General features: G+C 43.3%; 3 protein-coding genes across 3 annotated transcripts; all 3 read left to right on the top strand.

Annotated features, from left to right (window-relative positions):
- Positions 1–4,899: 4,899 nt before the first annotated feature.
- On the top strand, positions 4,900–7,983 carry LOC115680673 (uncharacterized). The gene is made up of 7 exons (XM_030604487.2): positions 4,900–5,055; positions 5,830–6,042; positions 6,321–6,462; positions 6,567–6,655; positions 6,805–6,859; positions 7,017–7,102; positions 7,513–7,983. The coding sequence occupies exons 1-7, from the start codon at positions 4,996–4,998 to the stop codon at positions 7,666–7,668; spliced, it is 801 nt and encodes a 266-aa protein (XP_030460347.1). The 5' UTR covers positions 4,900–4,995; the 3' UTR covers positions 7,669–7,983.
- Positions 7,984–9,009: 1,026 nt separating this feature from the next.
- LOC115680669 (protein ABC transporter 1, mitochondrial) lies at positions 9,010–14,774 on the top strand. The gene is made up of 8 exons (XM_030604481.2): positions 9,010–9,814; positions 10,351–10,576; positions 10,684–10,836; positions 11,335–11,493; positions 11,788–11,947; positions 12,989–13,098; positions 13,728–13,844; positions 14,205–14,774. The coding sequence occupies exons 1-8, from the start codon at positions 9,252–9,254 to the stop codon at positions 14,604–14,606; spliced, it is 1,890 nt and encodes a 629-aa protein (XP_030460341.1). The 5' UTR covers positions 9,010–9,251; the 3' UTR covers positions 14,607–14,774.
- A 1,208-nt stretch (positions 14,775–15,982) lies between these two features.
- On the top strand, positions 15,983–20,278 carry LOC115680670 (pectin acetylesterase 6). Its single transcript, XM_030604482.2, has 12 exons — positions 15,983–16,731; positions 17,202–17,284; positions 17,474–17,603; positions 17,706–17,779; positions 18,142–18,228; positions 18,300–18,424; positions 18,512–18,572; positions 18,820–18,873; positions 18,956–19,033; positions 19,450–19,555; positions 19,645–19,790; positions 19,997–20,278. Exons 1-12 carry the CDS (start codon positions 16,404–16,406, stop codon positions 20,105–20,107), a joined length of 1,383 nt encoding a protein of 460 aa, XP_030460342.1. The 5' UTR covers positions 15,983–16,403; the 3' UTR covers positions 20,108–20,278.
- Positions 20,279–20,967: the final 689 nt, after the last annotated feature.

Raw genomic sequence — 20,967 nt, 5'->3', positions numbered from 1 at the left:
TTTAAAAATTGGGTATTTATTTTTAGGCCCTTCGGCAGCAGGCAGATGGGGTTAAAAAGAAAAAGAGATATGGACGAGGACTCCCACCAAAAGTGGTCAATTGTAAAAAATTTATATTATTTGAGAACTTATTAAAAAAAAAGATTAATACCACGAAAAACTCTAAACTAGTACACCTGTAATAAATTTACCTCAAACTATTTTTTTGACCACAAAAAACTCCAAACTGGTACACCTGTGACAATTTAACCCCAAACTAATTTTTTGACCACCAAAAGCCCCAAACTAATACACATGTGACAAACTTATCCTCCGTTAGTTTCCGTTAAATTTTATTATCAAATTGCTAAGTTTGATGACACGTAGTAATTGACGGGTGTACCAGTTTGGGGTTTTACCCCTCTGTTTGTCACAAGTTTACCAATTTGTGATTTTTCGTGATATTAATCCAATTTAACGGATACGAACGGAGGGTAGATTTGTCACAAATATACCAGTTTGGGATTTTTAGTGGTCAAAAAATTAGTTTTTGGTAAAATTGTCACATGTGTACCAGTTTGGGGTTTGGGGTGGTCAAAAAATTAGTTCGGGGTCAAATTGTCACAGGTGTACCAGTTTGGGATTTTTGGTGGTCAAAAAATTAGTTCGGGGTAAAATTGTCACAAGTGTACCAGTGTGAGAATTTTGGTGGTCAAAAAAATAACTCAGGGTAAATTTGTCACAGATGTACCAGTTTAGGATTTTTGATAGTCAAAAAATTAGTTCGGAGTAAAATTATCACAGGTGTATCAATTTGGATTTTTCGTAGTATTAACCCTAAAATAAAAGTGGAGGGGAGAAAAAAGAATAATCCCCTTTTTGCCCCCCCAATCGTGTTTAAGTTGATTATTTGCTTGCCAAAAGGTCGTAGGTTTTGCACAATTATGCGGTGTAGAGAATCATGATTAATCACTATTATTCGTGTCTCAAAAAGGCCCCCTCTTCGTGATGATGATCGGCTCCATTTTATCGGGTGTTTTTTTTCACGGATGCACGCCCGAGATCGTTACTTAATCACGATCCGACACGATGATCGCGGAAAAGCATCTGGTTAAATTTATAGCTCTAACGAAGCCTCGTAGGTGTTCATGTTCTTATTCGAAACTTTTTCGCGATTGGGGGGGTGGGGAGAGAAATCAACCATTAATAAAAGGGGGGTTCAGAAGGATATATGCTGTTGCCACTCGATCGAAGCAAAGGAGTTAGGCAGCTCTTTAATAGGGTCTAATTGGGTTAGATTTAGAAATGGATAAGTGCATTGGGAGTTCTAAAATTTGTTACCAAAGTGCAATTGAGTTTTAAAACTTGTAAAAAGCAATTAATTACTGAAACTTGTCATGAAAGTGCAAATGGGTCAAAAGGTACAATCAAGTCCTAAAAACCTATCGAATTGATCCAGCAAGTCGTTCCATCAATTGCACTTTTTGAAAATTTGAGGATTCGATTGCACTTTCGTGACAAGTTTTAGGACTCGATTGCACTTTCGTGACAAGTATTAGGACTTGATTGCACTTTGTGAAAATTTTAAGACTCGATTACACTTTCGTGACAAGTTTTTAGGGCTTCGTATATACTTATCTCATTAAGAATAAGAGCTTATAAGAGAAATGGATTAGAGCAAGTAATTGTGGATTAAGAAAGGAGGAGATGATCTTCTCCACGTTTGCTGAGTTTGTTAGTTGTACTGACTCCACGGGACAAGAGCAGAGCCCGTTCACATGTTCGTTTAAGTCAAACCCATGTGGGGAACTAGTCAATCGTTTCTTGTCTCAACCCATGAACACGAGATTGATACCTTAAAGCCGCATTGAAAAGCTGGGACATATCTGCAATAGATTCACGACCGTGATGTGTGCGCATGTGTGTCCCAGCTGCAATTAGTTCGGCAGCGCAACGATCTTGTAATATGAACACTTGCCCTCTATTGCTTGTTCCAAAAGAAAAGAATTGTCAAAGACTTCTATGACGAGTTGGTTCGCTAATTTAGGGACGGACCCGTACTTTGTTTTTGCTTTTTTTTTTTTAATTATAGATCTCAATTTGGATCTGATAACATTTATGAAATTTCGATAACTATGAACCACTCGAGGTATCTTGGAAGGGCGGCAAGAAAAAAGCCACCTTGTGGGGTCTTTAGTCAGACCTAACTCGTTAATGGCAGCCCGTCGTTGCGGGAGATGAGAGTGGTCGCGACGAGAGTCGGGTGGACCCATGGGACATGATGTTAGGGGAGCGGGGCCGGTGCCGGTGCCGGCGCCGGAGGGGCTAGAGCATCAGTCTTTCGTCTCTCCCCTTCCCTATAATCATTGCAATCAGCGCTGCAAGACTGACTGAATCTAACATAGCAAAACTCCAAAACCTATTCAAAAATCTTGCACGGTAGTACGGTGGGCATTGGGCAAAAGACAGAGACAAGCGACGTAGGAAACTTCAGACGAACTCGGGCATTGCGAAACCCGACCGACGATGCGAAAAACGCCTTCGCTTGTCGAATCCCAAACAGCGATCCGAATCGAAAACTATTTGGCTTTTGTCCATCCCCCGCCCGCAATTGCTCGATGGGATAGGAGGGAGGGAGGGAGGGCGGGGGGGGGCCCCTCCCCATCTCGGAGCGCATTTGCTGGCATTAATTGGCAAGGCCGTGTGCCAATAATAGGGAAGATCTTCAAATAAACAAAACAAAACGCGATGATGATGATGACGACGACGACGATGATTCCCCTTATCCTCATGTGGTGGAGGACTTTCGTCTCCGTTTGCCCCCTTTCAACCCCCCGCGATTCCCAGACACGGACCACCATTTTTCCGAAGAATGTCAACGCCGCGGGTTTTCAGGATCAGAACAACGGGGGCGGTGGCTGATGATTGGAACGGAGACGAGGGATTGCTGCGAATTCGCTCGTACGAAGTTGGGCCCGTCCGTTCGCTTGGGCCTCCTCCTCCTGCATCGTCGGCTGTTGTCTTGTGCTGTCGTCCCCTCTTTGACGCGAGCTCCCGTGCCCGAGAAACTATTCTTGTATTCTTCTTTAGATCGTATCGACGTTCTTTTATCTCACGTGAGTTTCGGGGTTCCTCTGTTGTTGTCGATAGCGTTTTCGGCGCGCGCGAAGCCGAGGATTCGAGTCCCGGATGCCGCCTCGAAACGACGAGGAGGGGTGTCGTGGGCGACGAGTATTAAGGCGGTACTCGTCGTGTCGAGAAAGTATATAGCGTGGTGGTATCTCGTGACTCGTGAGTAGATCTGTCAAATGGGTGGGTCGAGTCATAAATGGTCCGACCCCATTTGACCTATTAACCCATTTATGACCCATTTATGCGTAATGCAATTTTCTTGACCCATACCCGACCCGATCCATACTCAACCCATACCCGATCAGACTCATATTGCTAAAACACTTCCATATTTAATTAAATCTAGGAAAATTCATATCCAAACCGAGATGAGAGTGCGAAGTGAGTGAGCGCAAGGTTGAGTAAGGGCGAGAGAGATGAGTTGAGTCCTTGATGCCGCCTTGAAACGACGAGGAGGCGTGTCGTGGGCGACGAGCATTAAGGCGGTACTTGTTGTGTCGAGAAAGTATATAGCGTGGTGGTATCTCGTGACTCGTAAGTAGACCTGTCAAATGAGTGAATCGGGTCAGGTTTGGGTCGGGTCATAAATGGTCCGACCCAAATTGACCCATTAACCCATTTATGACCCATTTATGCGTAATGCAATTTTCTTGACCCATACCCGACCTGATCCATACTCAACTCATATTCGATCAGACCCATATTGTTAAAACACTTCCATATTTAATTAAATCTAGGAAAATTCATACCCAAACTGAGATGAGAGTGCGAAGTGAGTAAACGCAAGGTTGAGTAAGGGCGAGAGAGATGAGTTGAGTTTAAATCAGTTATAAACTCATTTACGACTCATTTATGACCTATTTAATATTAATATTAGACTTCTACCCATTTATGACTCATTCACTAAATATAACTAATCCATTTATGACAAATTTACTAATATATGAGTTAAGAAATGGGTTTATGACCTATTTTGACAGGTCTACTCGTGAGTGGCGATGGGAAACGTTCGAGAAGTCAAGATAGGCGGTTCGAGGGTCGGCCGGGTTCCGGGCCCGCCGGATGCCCCCGCGACGGGGAGCATCGGGGGCGTTCCCGGGCCATGGATAGCGGGCGGGCTCTGAGTTGGGCCGACGGAAGCAGGGCACGAAACCTCAAACGGTCCCAGGGAAATGGGCCCAATTCGTCAACCCTCCGGAAAGAAAGAAGATCAAAAAACAGAACGTACAAAAAAAACGAACACCCCGTGGCAAAGGAGAAACGCATTGCCTATAATTGCCAAATCGCCCGGTTAGGATTCGCCGGGACCCTCGCGCGAGAACCGCGTGACGAACGAGAGCAGCTGTATCCGGCACGCGATCCGGGCCGCAAGGAAGTTCTCGCGGCGCGGATCAAGTAGAAGGCGGCGATCATCTAAACTTTCCTGCGTTTTTTTTTCTCACACGCTTTTGTACGCAAATGCACATTTCATTTTGTCGTTTTGGAAAACCTCAAATTTTTTGCCGACGGCACGGTTGTCCGAACGAGATTCGAATCCATCGACGACGCTCACAAGCTTCTAACGGCTTAAAAAAACGATCGGCAGTTGGACGGGGACGGGGACGTAAACTCCGAAGCCAGCGTCTGAGATTCCGACCGGGGGGGGGGGGGGCGGCGGCACCGGTGCGCACGGGGCGCACGTTATCCACCAGCCCCCCTCATTTTGTTTTTTTTTACCCGGGGGAAAAAATAAAAAAAATGGAAAAGAAAATGGGAAAAACGGATAGAGAATATGCTGTGCGAGAAACCCCCTTAAGCCCTCTTCGTAGTCGCCGTCGTCCTCCTTTCCACCGGATAACTGCGTCTTATCTCCGAACCGCGAGCGAGAGTCTTCCCTCCGTTTCAATGGCGTCCGCGATCTCCGTGCACGGCCCTCGCCCCATCCTCCTCCTCCCCCCCTCTCAGGTCCGTCCTCTTCTTCTCCGCCGTGCGTGCTTTCTCTCCGCATTTCAATATCGGGAGCCGGTGCTCGTACGAATGGCTGCTCCTGACTTGACTGGAACTGCGGGATTCGAGCTTCCGAGCACCGACTCTGGGTGGAATCGCCGCCTCGGCTCTCGGAGTCAATCGCGTCCGACTAGTCGGCGAGCTGGATCGACGTTGCATTTTGGGCTGTGTCTCCCTGCGATTGGAAGTTAGAAGCGGTAGCTCGGTCGTTATGATTTTGGTATTTTTAGAGATGGACCTTCCTAAATTGGGAGCGTCTGCGGTTTCCCTACTCAAAAAGCGCTTGCTAAAATCTGCTAGGAAGGATGGGTCTGTGCTCGTTGTGTTATCGGGAACTGTTTTGGTGCTCTGGTGTCAGTTGCTTCCGATTTCGAAATGTGGTTGTCCGCATTGTCGCTCTTGTTAGTTTCGTTCGACGATAAGGTTTGTTGATGGGCTATTCCACTATGTTAAATGTTCCAGTCTGAGCAAAGAGTGATGGATATTCGTCCCATGTAGTTAGAATTAGGTGGGAGAGGTGAATGAAACCAAATATGCATAACGACTCAGCGTGTGCGGAGTCAGTATATGTTTAGTGCATAGATTTTTTCGGGGACTTTTTACGGTTGGCGTTCGTGCGAGATGATGTAGGTTCGATATTTATAAGGTCCATGTGTTTGATGCTCAGTGCGTGGTTCTAGCACTCACGCTTCATTTGATTAATGTGATTGGAACCAACATGTGGTCTTGCAGGGTACTAATGGTAAAGATGTTACCGAAATGGGTAAGGCGCCTACGAGCTTTCAAGTTGCTAGCATGCAGCAAAGGAAGTATGGGGCGACATGCTGTGCGGCCAGAGGATTAACATCTAGATCTCACTATGCCTCCAGCTTGGCATTCAAACAATTTTCTAAAACCCCCTCCATCAAATATGACAGGATGGTTGAGATCAAGTCTATGGCCACGGTCAGTATCTTGTTATTTCACTATCTTAGTTTCTAACTATAATTTTCATATGTATTTGGACTATTTGCATTCTCAAATGAAATGAAGTATGTAAAACTGTGGAAACTTTTAAAAACCGAAGGGAGCATAGATTTTCAGGTGGCCGAATTTAGCTTCTATGTTAATAAACATGCCGCAATCTCTTGTTGTTGTTGTTGCTTCTTTTGAAATACCATCTTTGCGATTTTATTGATGCTTGCTTTCATTTCGATTGTAACAAACATGTTCTGTTGCTTCAGGACTTGGGTCTGCAGGCGAAAGTAACAAACAAATGCTTCTTTGACGTGGAAATTGGGGGAGAACCTGCTGGTAGAATAGTAATGGGCCTCTTTGGAGATGATGTTCCAAAAACTGTTGAGAACTTCCGTGCTTTATGCACAGGCAAGCTTTCTTCGTATAGTTCAGTATAAAGAGGCGCTATTTTCTGGAACAAGACTTTTTGGTAGGGTGCATTCCACTCTTTAACTTGTGAAATTCTCGTGCAGGTGAAAAGGGATATGGCTACAAAGGATGCTCCTTCCATCGTATCATTAAGGACTTTATGATCCAGGGAGGGGATTTCACTAGAGGAAATGTGGGTCCTCTTGCTCTCTGTGTGTGAAAGAGGAGGGGGTAGGGGTTGGGGGTGGGGGTGGGTGGTTGCGGGGATATTATTTCAGTGCTTTTGTGTGGCAAAGTGTTACTCTCATGAAAGTTAATTTTCTGGTTTTGGTTGGCTTGCAGGGAACTGGAGGAAAGAGCATCTATGGTTCAAGTTTTGAAGACGAGAACTTTGCATGTATGCTCCCTTCATTTTACCCAAGAAGTAGCTCTGATAGTTCAAGCATTTCAAAATTCACTTCCTTGTGGTTTAACCTTGGTTGCATTTGTCTGATAGATAGGTGACGAGTGAGGTTGAGAAGCATTTGTTATATACTGTCTTGTTCTATTTGCAGTGAAGCATGTCGGACCTGGAGTATTGAGCATGGCAAACGCTGGCCCTAACACTAACGGGAGCCAATTTTTCATATGCACTGTAAAGGTGATATTGCTCAACTGATGACTGGTATTTCCATTAGCAAAGTCTTTACCCACGTATTCAGAACGTAGTAATACCACACGGCCACATTTCTGACACAGTCCCTCTGACTTTCACCACTTCATCCAAAGTGCAAGGAAGGATACTTTTGGATGTCCATATTTTGTGGCTTTAGTGCTGACTGCCTTGTTTCATTATAAGTTTTGTGAACAAGACTACTTGAACTTTTTGGGCTCTTCTTGCACTGCTCCATCCCATCTGTCCTTCAATATTATAGCTTGATGATTGTTATCAAAGTTCGACTTTGAGGTTAGATGATTATCCAAGCAGACTTTGGTTGAAATATGCAGAGTTGTAGTTATACCGAGTGTTCCCCTTATCTAACAATTTTTCATTTCCTGTATTCTTGTTAGACTCCATGGTTGGACAATCGCCACGTTGTGTTCGGACAGGTTGTCGACGGGATAGATGTTGTGCAGAAACTTGAATCTCAGGAGACAAGTCGATCGGATGTGCCTCGGCAGCCATGCAGAATTGTGAACTGTGGGGAACTTCCCCTAGACGGTTGATTCACACGAGCTGGCTTGTTGCAATGCGGAGCACAAATTTTGGTAACGTGTTCCGGTTTCGTCAAGTTTCATACGACAGCTCTTCGTCGGGTCAGGATTTTTTTAACTGGACGTTCATGTTTGCTTGGAGACTGCATCGGTGATTCTGACTTCAGTGGTAGCCCATGAAATTTGGGTTCTGTGTTAGAATTTTTCCTTAAGAGGAAAGTGAATTTTCAAATGACCCGTGATTTTACTCGTACGCTACTCTGATACTGCAAAGCGCGAAGTCTTTTGAGGCTCTATTGCAAATACAATTTCTCAATTGCTCGGACACTTCTCATTGGCTTGTCAGCAGAAATGTTTGCACTGGTTTATGTTGACATAGCAGATGGTCATCGATTTTGATCCTAAATATGGAGAATATGTTGTGTTCATCGCAATATTTAATTGAGCTATAATTATTGCTTATTTTGAGTGAGCTAGCGATCGAAATGTTTAGTTCGAGCTATTGCGATTGCTCATTTTGAGCGAGCCCGTTAAGGGTTGGACTAAAGTCAGAGCGACTATGTTACGTAAACAAATCGAGCTTATACCATAGACGAAATTGGGTTTTCTAGAATTAAGGAGCGATTGAGTGATTCGAATTTATGATCAGGAGGAGCTCCAAATCACTCCGGAGGAAGTTTTAACCAACTCGACCGATGATTTCCAGTGGTCAGAATGCATTAAGTCTAGAAAGCGTTAGTAATTGCAAAAAGTGCAAATAGATGGCGGTAATTAAAGAGGTGGCGAGCTTAATTTGCATTCGGCAAATTTGTTTGATTGGTTGGATTTCCATTTCGTTCTTTTTTCTCATTTTCTGCGAGTTTCATAATCTGACGTAGTTTTCATTCACTTTGGAGCATTCAAAATTAAATCATATAATTCACAACCCTCGATGGGTGCATTTTTCGCGTGATTTTTTGTAATGTTAACTTTTTTCAGTTTTGGTCAAAAAAGTTGACAATACAAATCGTGGGAGACCGAGCTTCTGTACGAAACCGAATTTCCGGTCAATATCCAAAAGAGAATTGAATTCTGGTCTTTTTTTTTTTTAGTAACGGAACCCCATGCGACGCAGTAGAGAATCGCCGCCAAGTGGCCATGGGATTCGAACTCCTACCCTTCGTGGGGGAGGGGAGCCCGAAGCCAGCGCAGCCGCTGAGGGCGGTGGTCTGATCTCTCTTTCTTAATCGCCAAAAAAACAGAAAAGAGAGAAAAACAAAATAAAATAACTGAAAATGCAAAACTCGAGTCGGGTCCCCGACCCGATCCTCCGGTCGCCGGTTCTCAAACTGCCAAACCTACAAGTCTGGCTGGCTTCAGCGCGCGTTGTCTCCTTCCTCACCTCCAACTTTCATGGCGGAGACAGACTCCCACGTAGCTCCTTCCTGCTCGGACGCCTGATTCGGAAGCCGCCCCTCGAGCACCGCCGCCGCCGCGAACGTTTGGCGCCCGCCGGTTCGTTCGCAGCTCGGCTGGATTTTTCCCCTCGCGGCTCCATCGTCTCTCCCTATATTTCGCGCCAGGAGTGACGTCCGTCGTCCGTGGATGGTGGTGGAATGGCGCGGCTGAAGGACCTCAACCGGCTCGTGAACGGCCTGTCTCTCGTCGCCAAGGAGATCGCCAAGCGCTCGCCGGTCTTCGAGACCGCTCGGAACGGCGACGTCGAAGGGCTGATCCGATCCGCCGCCAAGCAGGCCCTCGTCTCGGCGACGGACTTGTCGGGCCTCACCAAGGGCAAGGTCCGCGACTTCTCTGGGCCTCGGCCGAGGGAATCCGTCGTGTACTTCGACCGTTCGGCTGAAGCGGCCCAATCCGGCGGCGATTCGGAGCAAAAGCATCCGGCTGGTGATGATGGGGGAATTGATAATGCGGAGGTTGTGCGAGCGAATGATCCTGGTTCTCAAAATCTGGCGGATGGGAATGCGGAGAAAACGGGCAGTTCGCTGGAGGAATTAGATGATCAAGGTGTTTCGGAAGGGAATAAGTCTCACAGCTTGGCTGAGGAGGTGAATGCGGTGGATGTAGGAGGTGGAGAGATGGTTGCAGCGCCGCTGCCGGCAAAACGGCGGAAGCCAAGGGAGAGGAGAGTCCCTGCGACGCCGTTCTCAAGAGCGCTTGGGTGAGTGTAATTATCGCTGTTCGATGAATTTTACGACTTAAGGGGGCTGAAGATAGTTTTGACATAAACAATTTAAACAGAGGTGATCTGCAGTGCTGTTGCTAGCAGGACAAAGGCAGTTAGGCAATTCAGATTATGTGGTGATTGATGTTTACTTAAGTGTGAAATTCGGGGTATGAGGTCCTGCGAAAAATGTGTCATGACATAATTTGTCTTTCTTTCAGATGAAATCTACAATTCACCGGAACAAATAGATAGGTTGGGCTCTTAAACGTTGTAGAAAGCATTGCCATCTATGTCTGGAGCAAACTGGACTAAACAACTTTTAACACTTTACAGAATTGTTTTGGCATATATTGCATGTCCCTCTGAGATATGCCGATGCATGATCCTAGCAATTCTGACACGTCGATTATGTTTTACTTATGACCAGGGTTGGGGTTATAGATGCATCTCTTTTAAGATTTGAATGTTAACTTTTTAATTGTGCGAAATTAGTCTTTTGAGTCCTAACTTAAATCCTATAATTGCTTAAGGTTTGCTGGTTTAGGTGCTGGTCTCGCATGGGGTACCATTCAGGAATCTACCAAGAGGCTCGTCTATGGTACACCGAAAGAACAAGACAAGCAATCTGCTCTCTCTCCTTTTTTAACCGAAAGCAATGCGGAACGCTTGGCTATTGCTCTATGTAGGATGCGTGGGGCCGCTCTCAAATTGGGACAGATGTTGAGCATACAAGATGAGTCTCTTGTGCCTGCCCCGGTACCATAGCTCTCCATTATGCTTGGCTGTTGCGTTGTCGTTTCTTATAACAAACTCATGTTCTATGCACTCAGACCAAAATAGTTTTTCATTTTGTTCATGCATAGATTTTGGCGGCTCTGGACATTGTTCGTCAAGGAGCAGATGTGATGCCGAGAAGTCAGCTCAATCAAGTCTTGGATGCTGAATTAGGTCCTAATTGGTCATCAAAATTGAGTAGTTTTGATTATGAACCAATAGCTGCAGCTAGCATTGGCCAGGTCATCAAAATTGAGTAGTTTTGATTATGTCTAATTTGATTAGCAACTGTCTTTCCATTTGCCGTCTCTAAGTTTGAAATTTCTGCCGCCTTTGTGTTATTGTTATTTTGTTTCTGAATCTCTAGATGGTCAAGGGTGAGCTTCCCCTCCCAGAAATTATGCGAACTTCATATTTCACTTAGCAACATTTTTTGTTTGTTGAGACACCTTCTATTGGATGTTTTTTGCTCTCTTCTGTCTTCTTTATCGTTGGTCTTGTGTTTAGTCCCCTTTTCGAATGCCATGTTGACTCGTTCTCTTCATAATTTTCATGTGCATATATTTCCACTTGTCCTCTAATACTTGTATATATCCTATGAAGATTTGTCTAATCTAAAACCAGACTGCTCTTATCTTTCACGAAGTATTCCACAAGATGGCTAGCCCTCATATGGCAGCTCTTTATAATCTTGTTTGGGCTTGTTAATCTCGTGCTTACAGTTCTTAGAATGATTTCAGGTTCACCAAGCCGTCACGAAGGATGGCCAGCACGTTGCAATGAAAATTCAATATCCTGGTGTTGCAAATAGTATCGAGAGTGACATTGAGAATGTAAAACTTCTTTTGGATTATACAAATTTGATTCCAAAAGGACTTTATCTTGACAGGGCCATGAAGGTAACTAAATGTTTGTTTTTATTTACTTAGTATCCATATCCCTATACTGCTGGGAGTGATTGGGAGGACCTTTGTCCCCCTGCACCACTGCTAGAACAAATCATTATCTTTATTTTAATTGTTTTTGTTTACCTAAGGATAAACCGTGAGATGTTGAATTGAACGGAGTCTGCAAACTCTTCTTTTTATTCTTAGTAAACCCACTACTCTAGGTCACCTAGAAGGTTGACTATCAACATATAGGAGTGGATTTGCAAAATCGGTGGGTAAATTTATTCCCTATACTTCTCGCAGGTGGCTAAAGAGGAATTGTCTCGTGAATGTGACTATGAACTAGAGGCAAGTAATCAAAAAAGGTTCCAAGACCTTCTATCTGGCGTGAAAGGGTTTTATGTGCCAAAGGTGTTGGATAACATTTCAAGCAAGAGAGTTTTGACTACGGAGCTTGTTCAAGGTACTATACTTATTATGAATGACTACTCTGATGCTATACTGTAGCAGTTCAGCAGTTATGTACTTCTAGTGTTGATGGATACAACCTTCTTGGCCACTTGTTCAATTTTCCTGAAAATGGGAGCAAAATCATTGTGAACAGAATGGGGAACATAAAACGATGAAACCTGAGTTTTGAATACACCGGTAAAACCCAGGATATGGAAAATATGGGAAGGGAACTAGATGAAATTTTTTCAGCATTATTTTTGTCTGCACCCTTATGTTCTCACTGATATGGAGTATGCAGCAAACTAGAATGCTTGATTGTGAGGATTTAAGAAATGGATGGAACTGATGCTTAAAGAGCTTGATCCAAGGTTTTTGAAGCTCTATATTTCCATGCTTAGTACAAGAAGACAATGTGGAATGGGAAGGACAGACCTTAAAATCTTGTCTGTGGAGATGATTAGCTGATTTTTAGGGTAATTTTGATTGAATACAGTGAACTTAGACTAGTATATGAAGAAACTTATTAGGTAGATTCTTCATATTCTTATTACCATCTTCATGAAAAGTACTGGGAAAAATTTTGCCAGTGATGAAAACTGCTGCTGATGTAACTGCTACTGCACAATGTGGCAGAGCTGCAGAATAGCAAAATCAGTGATTCAAGGTGTCAATCATTTTAGACTTGTCCTTAGTTGAAGTTCCTTGCACTGTGTTGTTGCTTTTCCGCTGAAGCCAAAAGCTTCTACCGGGTTGTACCGCTATAGTGGCCGCGCAATTTAAATTTCAAGTCAATGTGGTCATTGTATAGAGTGTCGTTAAGACTAAATCTTGAATTTCAGAGTATTATTGGAATGTAATTTACAAAATATGCTGCATATGCTGTCCCAACTGTACTATAAATCATAGTACTTCCTTTTGCTGGACTAGTATCGGATTTTTTCTCTTTTTCACATTTGGTTGATGATTGTCATTAGAAAGGTCTAGCTTGATTGGGGGAAGTAGTGGAAGTAAACACTGTCAATGACATAATGATGAGTTTCTTATTGGGCAGGTGTTCCGATTGATAAGGTGGCATTTCTTGACCAAGAAACTCGTAATTATGTTGCGAAGAAATTGCTCGAAATCACCTTAATGGAGCTATTTGTCTTCCGTTTCATGCAGGCAAGCTGTTCTTTAACAACCTTTTTTGTTTCATCCTCGACATATGTTCAAACCTAGGTTCACCCAGATACTTTCCCTACACACACACACACAATTGAGTTCGTTGTCTTTGAAGTTAGAACTTAGTGCATTGTGCCTGACTGATAAAGACTGTTTCATTGGTAAGTTAGAAATTAACTTAAAGAGCACCACTGATGATGGGAGAGAATATTGGTGTGCCTTTTCACTTGGTTAAGTTCATTCCTTATGAAGCCCTACTTCTGTCTGGCCTTCTCATGACAATTACCTCCACTATAAAACTTGGCTACTGGCAAATTCATGTACAAAGCTTATGTTGCAGGAGGGGCCATCATATAGTTGGATCAAGCAGTTGCTTGGTTTTCAGTAACTTTTTGATAGTCTGCTGTTTGTAGTTAATTAAAACATATCTATTCTGTTCTTCAGCCAGCCCGGCAAAAACTTTCTGTGGTTGTTCATAGAGCAATCCCTCCATACGGTTCTTTCTTTGAGAGTCACCCTACCCAGTGATGAGGGAGAGAGCTCGACCATATCAGGAGTTTTATTGAAGAACTTTCTGTTAATGATTTGCTCTTGTCATCCTTTGCTTATAACATGCTTGCCTGATGCAGACTGATCCTAACTGGAGCAACTTTTTGTATGATGAGGCTACAAGAACAATTAATCTCATAGACTTCGGAGCAGCTCGTGATTACTCTAAGAGTTTCGTGGATGACTATCTACGCATGGTGAATTTGTTGTTTCTCTCTTGACTTTTCCTTTGTTCCTGAAATTATATTGTAGAAAATCCACAATCACCGTCTGTTGCTGTCAAAGGTCCAAGTAAACCTAGGCATCATCATGCGGCTTGAAGTGATTTTTACTCATGTTATGAGCTTTCAACAAGAGTCATTAAAATGTGCTTGCTGTTAATGCCAGTGTTTTCAAGTGGGATGAGATCTATTCAATTGAGTTTTGAGATTCATTCAAACTACTTTGAGGAATGCTACTCCACTTGCGAAACGCTGCTAGAACTGCTGCATTGATTTGTAGGAACAATCTTCTTAAGGTTGGGTGAAATAAGCGACTTTCTCTTGATGCTTAATTAGGTTGTTGCCTGCGCAAATCAAGATAGAGATGCGGTCATTGAGATGTCCCAGAGACTCGGGTTTCTCACAGGAGAGGAGTCAATTGTCATGTTAGATGCTCATGTTCAGGGTGGCTTTGTGGTTGGATTGCCCTTCTCGAAGCCTGGCGGTTATGACTTCCGTTCCACTAATATCACTCAAAGCATTTCAAACTTGGGGGCGACCATGTTGAGGCACAGGCTTACACCACCACCTGATGAGGCCTACAGTCTCCATCGCAAGCTTTCAGGCGCTTTCTTGGCTTGCATCAAGCTTGGGGCTGTCGTGCCCTGCAGAGAGTTGTTATTTAAAGTGTATGAGCACCATCAGTTTGGCCATGAAGACGATGGTAGCGCGATGTTGTCGAGCGGCTCAGTCTTTTGAGGCACAATTCTTTTAGATTCTTACATTTCTGTATTGATTCTTTTTGTGCAATAATTTTGGGATGCAATCCTGTCCCAGGTCTTGTATTAGGACATAGTTTTCCTCTTTTGAGCAAAGTCGACAACTGCAGACCCAGAGTTTGCTGCAATAAACTTTTTCGGCTAATCATGTCAATTATGGTCTTCCTCCCATTCATTTTTCAGGGGTGAAAGATGTTATTTAGTGTCAACTACACAGGAATAGAGTTCCTCCTATGTTCCCAAGTTCCATTTGATTTTGGTCGATGTCTTTGTTGGGCATATTGAGGAAGGAAAATTTGGTTAAAAGAGAAGAAAATGCTACTGACATATTGTATTGAATAATGACAGATCTGCAAATCCGAACGCACGAGAGTTTAACGAATCTAAACGGTAGTTGTTCGATTTTAAGCGCTTGATCGGCATGCGATTTTAGGGTGCGCGTAGATCAGTTGGGTCCCCTATAGAAGAAAAGGTTTGGACGTGCAAATTACAGGAATGTTTAGGTTATATAGATGCGGCTGTGGAAGGGGAACGCATCCGAGAACAGAGAGAGCTTTCATCCTGTTACCGCCCCATGCTACTACTTCAGGACCGAGAGCGACAGGTCTTTGCACCCACCGAACCGGCGCTGGCTTGATCTGTTTGGGATTAAATTTGAACAAGAAGCATTTCTTCTTTCCCATCAAAAAAATACATGTGAAGCTACGTATTGACATTTGCATGTGAGGAAAGGAACATCTTCAGTTTTTAGGATTAGAAAGAGCCAAAAGTGTAGGCATCGCAACATTCATATCAAGGAAAACTGAAAATAGAAAAGAATAAAAGAAAAAAAGTCGGTCCAAACACGGCAGTAACTACTTGGATTGCAAGATCACGGAGCGAACGGCTAAAAAGGCGTCAACTCACTCTAGGCTTCATACTCTAATGAAAAAATTGCGACGCTGTAATTGATATTTGTTGCCGGAGCGAAAGAGGGAAAGAGAAAGCTAAAAACGGTTAAATCGAGAAAGTCGTTTGTATATATGCTAAATTGAATTTCGATTGAATAGAAATGACGAATCAAATGTGAATCGATACAAGTCATCACATCCGACGACTCAAATACAATTCAGCACATTTATATGGTGCAAAACATCCATTGCCCACGTTCGATTCCCGCGAGTTTCAGGCATATAGCGGATCTGGTTTCCCATGCGTCGGTGGCGCATGCAATAAGGATCACAAGGTTAACGGGGAGAGAGAGAGAGAGAGAGAGAGAGAGAGAGAGAGAGAGAAATTATAAAGAAATGAATCCAGAGAAGACGACAACATTCTCTGTGCATACGCGATTCTTGTTCACACACAAAGAAATGTTTTTTAATCCTTTTTCCAGTTCCGTTGCACCCCGACGAACAACAGTAACGCCCCTCGCCGTCACATTAGCATTAAAAAAAAGGACCAGAAATTTCTCTCTTCAGCGTAAGAAGCTGATAAAGCTTTCGATTTTTCTTGCTTGTTTTGTTCGGTTTCGTTTGGAAGGTAAAGATCCTGCCTTTCTTGAGGTCCGCGTTATGGCGTGAATTTTCACGGCCTCCTAGTTAGGAAAACAGCATCCGGGGAAGATATGGCCAGCTGCAGAGTTGTGGAAATATAGCCTGCATTTTCAAGACTTCTCCTTTGGCCTTCCGAATAAAAAAGGCAAAAAGAGATCTACCCGCGATGAAAGTATCGAAGTAGCGACGACCGCGGCCTCGGGCTTGTGATTTCTTTACCCTTCCATATAATAATACGCCGAGGAATGATTGTGTCCCGTGTGCGAGGGAAGGAGGTGCTGGCAGTGAACAGTGCCCCCGGGAAAAGGAAAGGAGGGTTCTTGGGAGAACCTGCGCCGGAGAGGGAGGCGAAAAGCAAGAGAATGGAGCTGAACCCGAGACTGGTGGTGTTGGTATGGTGCCTGTGTTTCGCTTTTGGGTTTGCGCTGTGCAGATCTGAGGTGGGTCTTGAGGATCTCCGGGAAGGGGAGGGTCTTTTCTCTTACTTGGAGAGCGATGCGGTCTCGCCCTCCGCTTCGCAGCCGCTCATGGTTGGCCTCACTCTCATTGAGGGTGCTGCTGCCAAAGGAGCTGGTACTATCTCAGACTTTTCTTAACACCCCTCCTTGTTTTTTAATGACTTTCGGATCGTAAGTGGTGCAGGATTCATAGTTAAGAAGGTTGGTGTTTCTCTGTATGTAGTAGTGTCTGGGTTCGCTTCATTCGTAGGCAACTTATGGATTTACAAGATTTTGGTCTTTCTTGTTTATTAAGCTGCGTCATTTTGTGTCCCCGGTTAGAATTCTGCTCTCGCTTTTCCAGATATTGATTATTGTGCACGTAACTAAGACGGGCTCGCGTCTTATTTCTTGGAGATTTTCTTTTGGTTGATCCACTGTTCTGTTCCTAACATCCTCGTGCCATTGGTTGTTTTGCCTTTTTCGTTTGAGCTCACAGTAGAATGACAAGGTTTTTCTTTTTTCTTTTGGGTGTTTTTTGAGAATATTCGAAGCTGAAAAATTGACGTTTGAGATTCTCATTTAATCTTGTTCTACAATGTTCAGTCTGCTTAGATGGTACATTGCCCGGTTATCATCTTCACAATGGCTCTGGATCTGGTGCAAACAGTTGGGTCGTCCATTTAGAGGTTTGATGAATGGACTTTATGTTATATGATTTAAAAGAGCATACTTAAGCTAGTTAATTTTGCAAACTTATGTTATTTCTTCTCTTCTGCATGGTTTTCTTGCTCAGTTCTTCATGGCACTCCAATTCTTGATTCTTTTTCTGCCTGCATTTTCTATAAGCCATTTTATGTTGTCCAACATTAATGTAGGGTGGGGGATGGTGCAATACAGTGAGGAATTGCGTTTACAGGAAAACTACTCGTCGTGGTTCATCAAAGTTTATGGAGAAGGAAGTAGCTTTCACAGGAATATTGAGTAATAAAGCTGAAGAAAACCCTGGTATTTAAAACCTATTAACGATTCAATCTGTCTCGAAACGATTCTTTGCCATAGTTTATTCAAATTGGAACTGTCATACGAGCGATTGTGCTTTGCTGGCAGATTTTTTCAATTGGAACACAGTAAGGATACGGTACTGTGATGGGGCTTCTTTCAATGGAGCAGGCCAGGATGAGGTTGGTTGGAAGATTCTAAGCTTTTGTATTCTCTATTGTTCCGTAGAAATGATTACTGTTGTGGTCTTAGTATACAGTCATAAGAGTTTACATCATAGGCCAGCCAAATATTTAAATGATTCATGAAACACACCTGCTTCTGTGTGGCACACCGGCACATTCCCTGATAATGGTACTTTCAATCATCTTCCCGTATACATGACCTCTTTTAGCTGCATTCCAATCCATAGGTAGCAAGTCATTGATAACCACTTCAACTTGTGCGTGCATGGCACCCTCACCGGAGGGTGCGTTTGCTCATGTGTATGTGTGTTTTCGAAATCAAAGCTTAAAAAGCAATTTAAATTTTTTTTTCATTTCAGGCTGCGCAGCTCTACTTTCGAGGACAGCAAATCTGGTTGGCAGCAATCGACGAGTTGATGTCCAAGGGAATGAAGAATGCTGATCAGGTTTTTGAGACTTTCTCCAATTGCTTTCAGCCTTTCTCAGCTTCAGTCAATTCATCATCAGATTTTCGCAGGCTCTTCTCTCTGGATGCTCTGCCGGCGGTCTAGCATCTATATTGCACTGCGACGAGTTTGCCAACTTTTTCCCAAAGACCACCAAAGTGAAATGCTTAAGTGATGCGGGGATGTTCCTTGATGCGTATGAAGCTCTCTTTTGGGTTCTTGATGTCTTCATCAAATGGCTTAGAGTTTTTGTTTTGACTGAGAATTTTCTTTCGCAATGCAGAGTAGATGTTTCTGGGGGCCGTGCTCTCCGGAATATGTTCAACGGTGTAGTCACCTTGCAGGTTGCATTTCACCACCTCTTGACATTTATAGTAGCTTTCCTTCATGGTTTCTAATTTTTATTTGATGCTAATGGATTTTACAAGAATTCTTCATTTGGGCCTAGTCTATGTGTTAACTTAATGGATGTGGTAATTTATGCTAGTAACTCTGTTCTCTAGATCAAGTTGGGTGGTGAATAACTCAATAACTTTGTCATCTTTGCATGTCTCAGTTTTCCAATTTTATAATTCCGGTTTACTGTTTTAGGATGTGAAAGAAAATTTGCCTAGTACCTGTACCAGCCATCTGGATCCTACTTCGGTACTCTTCTCTTAATTTCTTTACTCACTATGGAAAATTTCAGCATTTTTGCAGATTAACCCTTCCTCTCTCTTTCTCTCAGTGCTTCTTCCCACAGAATTTGGTTGCAAACATTAAGACTCCAATGTTCCTATTAAATGCTGCGTATGACGTATGGCAGGTAAGCTTTTCTTGTTTTGTGTGGTCTTCCCTGTGGTAACTGTCCTTGGTAAACCTGTTTTTAGTACTGCGTTTAGTTTTGAGAGGGCCATCATATGGTTCAGACGGTGATGCTGTCAATGAAGTCGAACCATTATTGCTCCTCTGCTACCTTGAACATTCAAGAGGCAGAGATATATCAAAATATATTAAAAAAAAAAAGAAACGAAGTTAGTGATTGACGGTGCATGGTTTCAACTGTTATTTATAATGGTAAAACTAAAACTGGGTTACTGCGTAATGGAACTGTTATTGAACTTCTCGTAAAATTAAACACTGCCTACTCTTTTCGAGTGTAAAATCCACGTCTTGGCACGGTTGCTCTCTCCGGACCCTTTGGTGCTGAAAAAGTCTCATCTCTTGAAATGCTTTTAACAGGTCCATGAAAGTTTGGCTCCACGATCAGCCGATCCTAATGGCACTTGGACTGATTGCAAAATGAACCATGCACGTTGTAATTCATCACAGATACAGTTCTTACAAGGTGATTCGATTTGTTTATGCGGACTATTACATGGAGGCAGCCTCCAAATACTTAATGGGGTCTTCCCCTTTGTCCATTTGATAATGCAGATTTCAGGAACCAAATGCTCAAAGCAATAAACACTTTCTCTAGGTCTGATCAAAATGGTTTATTTATCAATTCCTGTTTTGCTCACTGCCAGTCTGAGAGACAGGACACGTGGTTTGCCAGTGATTCTCCTCTTATTAGAAATAAGGTATGATAAACAGGCGAACATCTTTAGGAATGTAACAATATGCCCTAATTAGTATGCAGAAGGTGCCTTCCAGACTTGAGATTTTCCTTTTTTCCTTTATGATAGGATTGTTAGTTCTCATGTGAATGTTGCCGAGAGGCTGTAGCTTCCAAATGCATTTAATTAAATTTTATGCACGTTCATATCCCGATTCTCTTCTCATGCAGGGGGTTGCAGAATCTGTAGGAGACTGGTTTTTCGATAGAGCGACTGTTAAAGCCATCGATTGTGCTTACCCCTGTGATAAGACCTGTCACAATCTGGACTCTACTCGCTAACTTATTAGGGAGATTGATTCTCCCTATCAGCAATTTTCGAGGGCTGTAAGATTGGCTTGTAAAATAAGGTGTTCCTGCTAAATTGGCAGAGCAACATCATTATATATGTCAGAAATATAGAAGGAATTACAGAGGACAATGAGACGAAAAGGCATTTTTTGCTGGAATCAACCATATCCGCGACCCCTTTGTGAGCAAGTTTGTCGCAAGTTCTCCCTGAAATGTTTCTGTCAAGCTTGAGAACTCGGGACAATGTGATGTGCGATTCGATCCTTGTGCGTATCAACAAGATTTATTTCTTCTAAGATCTCACTGATGCTTTGTGCATGTTTTGCTTGGTTTTCGACAAGTAGCCTTTTGAGGATCCAAACAGAGGAATTCGATTCACATTTTCCGTCTGCTCATGCGACTCTTGAGGAGCGGTATGGCCTTAGATATATAGGTATAGATTATCGTCTTCTCTCTACATGATTTGGCAGGTTCCAAGTCCCAACTCGGTGTGGAGGGTTTATGCGACCGAGATAACGGGCACCATTCGTCGCAACTGATTTCGCAATCGAGATGGGGAGTATATGGACCAATATTTGTTTGCACGCCACGAAGCTACACATCCCGACTAGAGGATGATGCGGAGATCCTGAACCTAATGGGAGCCAAAAAAGAAGTTTCACTAGGTCAAGGATTGGTTCGGCATTACGCATCTGTTCCTAACGGTCCGTATGAACCATCGAATACACGAGCAGCCACCAATTGATAAGAAAGTCCTTGTGACCAGAGCGTCTCCCGTGGCAGTGGTTCGCTTTTACTATTTAACAAATGCCCAATTCCTTGTCTGTGCCAATGGCTTTTCCCCGAGACAG

This window comes from Syzygium oleosum, unplaced genomic scaffold (assembly GCF_021117445.2).
Source record: "Syzygium oleosum isolate NSW1041296 unplaced genomic scaffold, Sole_v2.1 Sole_v2.28, whole genome shotgun sequence".
Taxonomy (NCBI): domain Eukaryota; kingdom Viridiplantae; phylum Streptophyta; class Magnoliopsida; order Myrtales; family Myrtaceae; genus Syzygium; species Syzygium oleosum.
Note: the sequence above shows the minus strand (reverse complement) of the source record. Positions and strands in the feature narration are given on the sequence as shown.

Excerpts from the sequence above, each read along its gene's own strand:
- LOC115680673 (XM_030604487.2), top strand. The coding sequence starts at position 4,996 with ATGGCGTCCGCGATCTCCGTGCACGGCCCTCGCCCCATCCTCCTCCTC. Across the intron at positions 6,656-6,804 it reads GGGATTTCACTAGAGGAAAT|GGAACTGGAGGAAAGAGCAT; the intron begins GTGGGTCCTCTT and ends GTTGGCTTGCAG. Across the intron at positions 7,103-7,512 it reads TTTTCATATGCACTGTAAAG|ACTCCATGGTTGGACAATCG; the intron begins GTGATATTGCTC and ends TATTCTTGTTAG.
- LOC115680669 (XM_030604481.2), top strand. The coding sequence starts at position 9,252 with ATGGCGCGGCTGAAGGACCTCAACCGGCTCGTGAACGGCCTGTCTCTC. Across the intron at positions 11,494-11,787 it reads ATCTTGACAGGGCCATGAAG|GTGGCTAAAGAGGAATTGTC; the intron begins GTAACTAAATGT and ends TACTTCTCGCAG. Across the intron at positions 11,948-12,988 it reads GACTACGGAGCTTGTTCAAG|GTGTTCCGATTGATAAGGTG; the intron begins GTACTATACTTA and ends CTTATTGGGCAG.
- LOC115680670 (XM_030604482.2), top strand. The coding sequence starts at position 16,404 with ATGATTGTGTCCCGTGTGCGAGGGAAGGAGGTGCTGGCAGTGAACAGT. Across the intron at positions 16,732-17,201 it reads TGCTGCTGCCAAAGGAGCTG|TCTGCTTAGATGGTACATTG; the intron begins GTACTATCTCAG and ends TACAATGTTCAG. Across the intron at positions 18,229-18,299 it reads GAATGAAGAATGCTGATCAG|GCTCTTCTCTCTGGATGCTC; the intron begins GTTTTTGAGACT and ends AGATTTTCGCAG.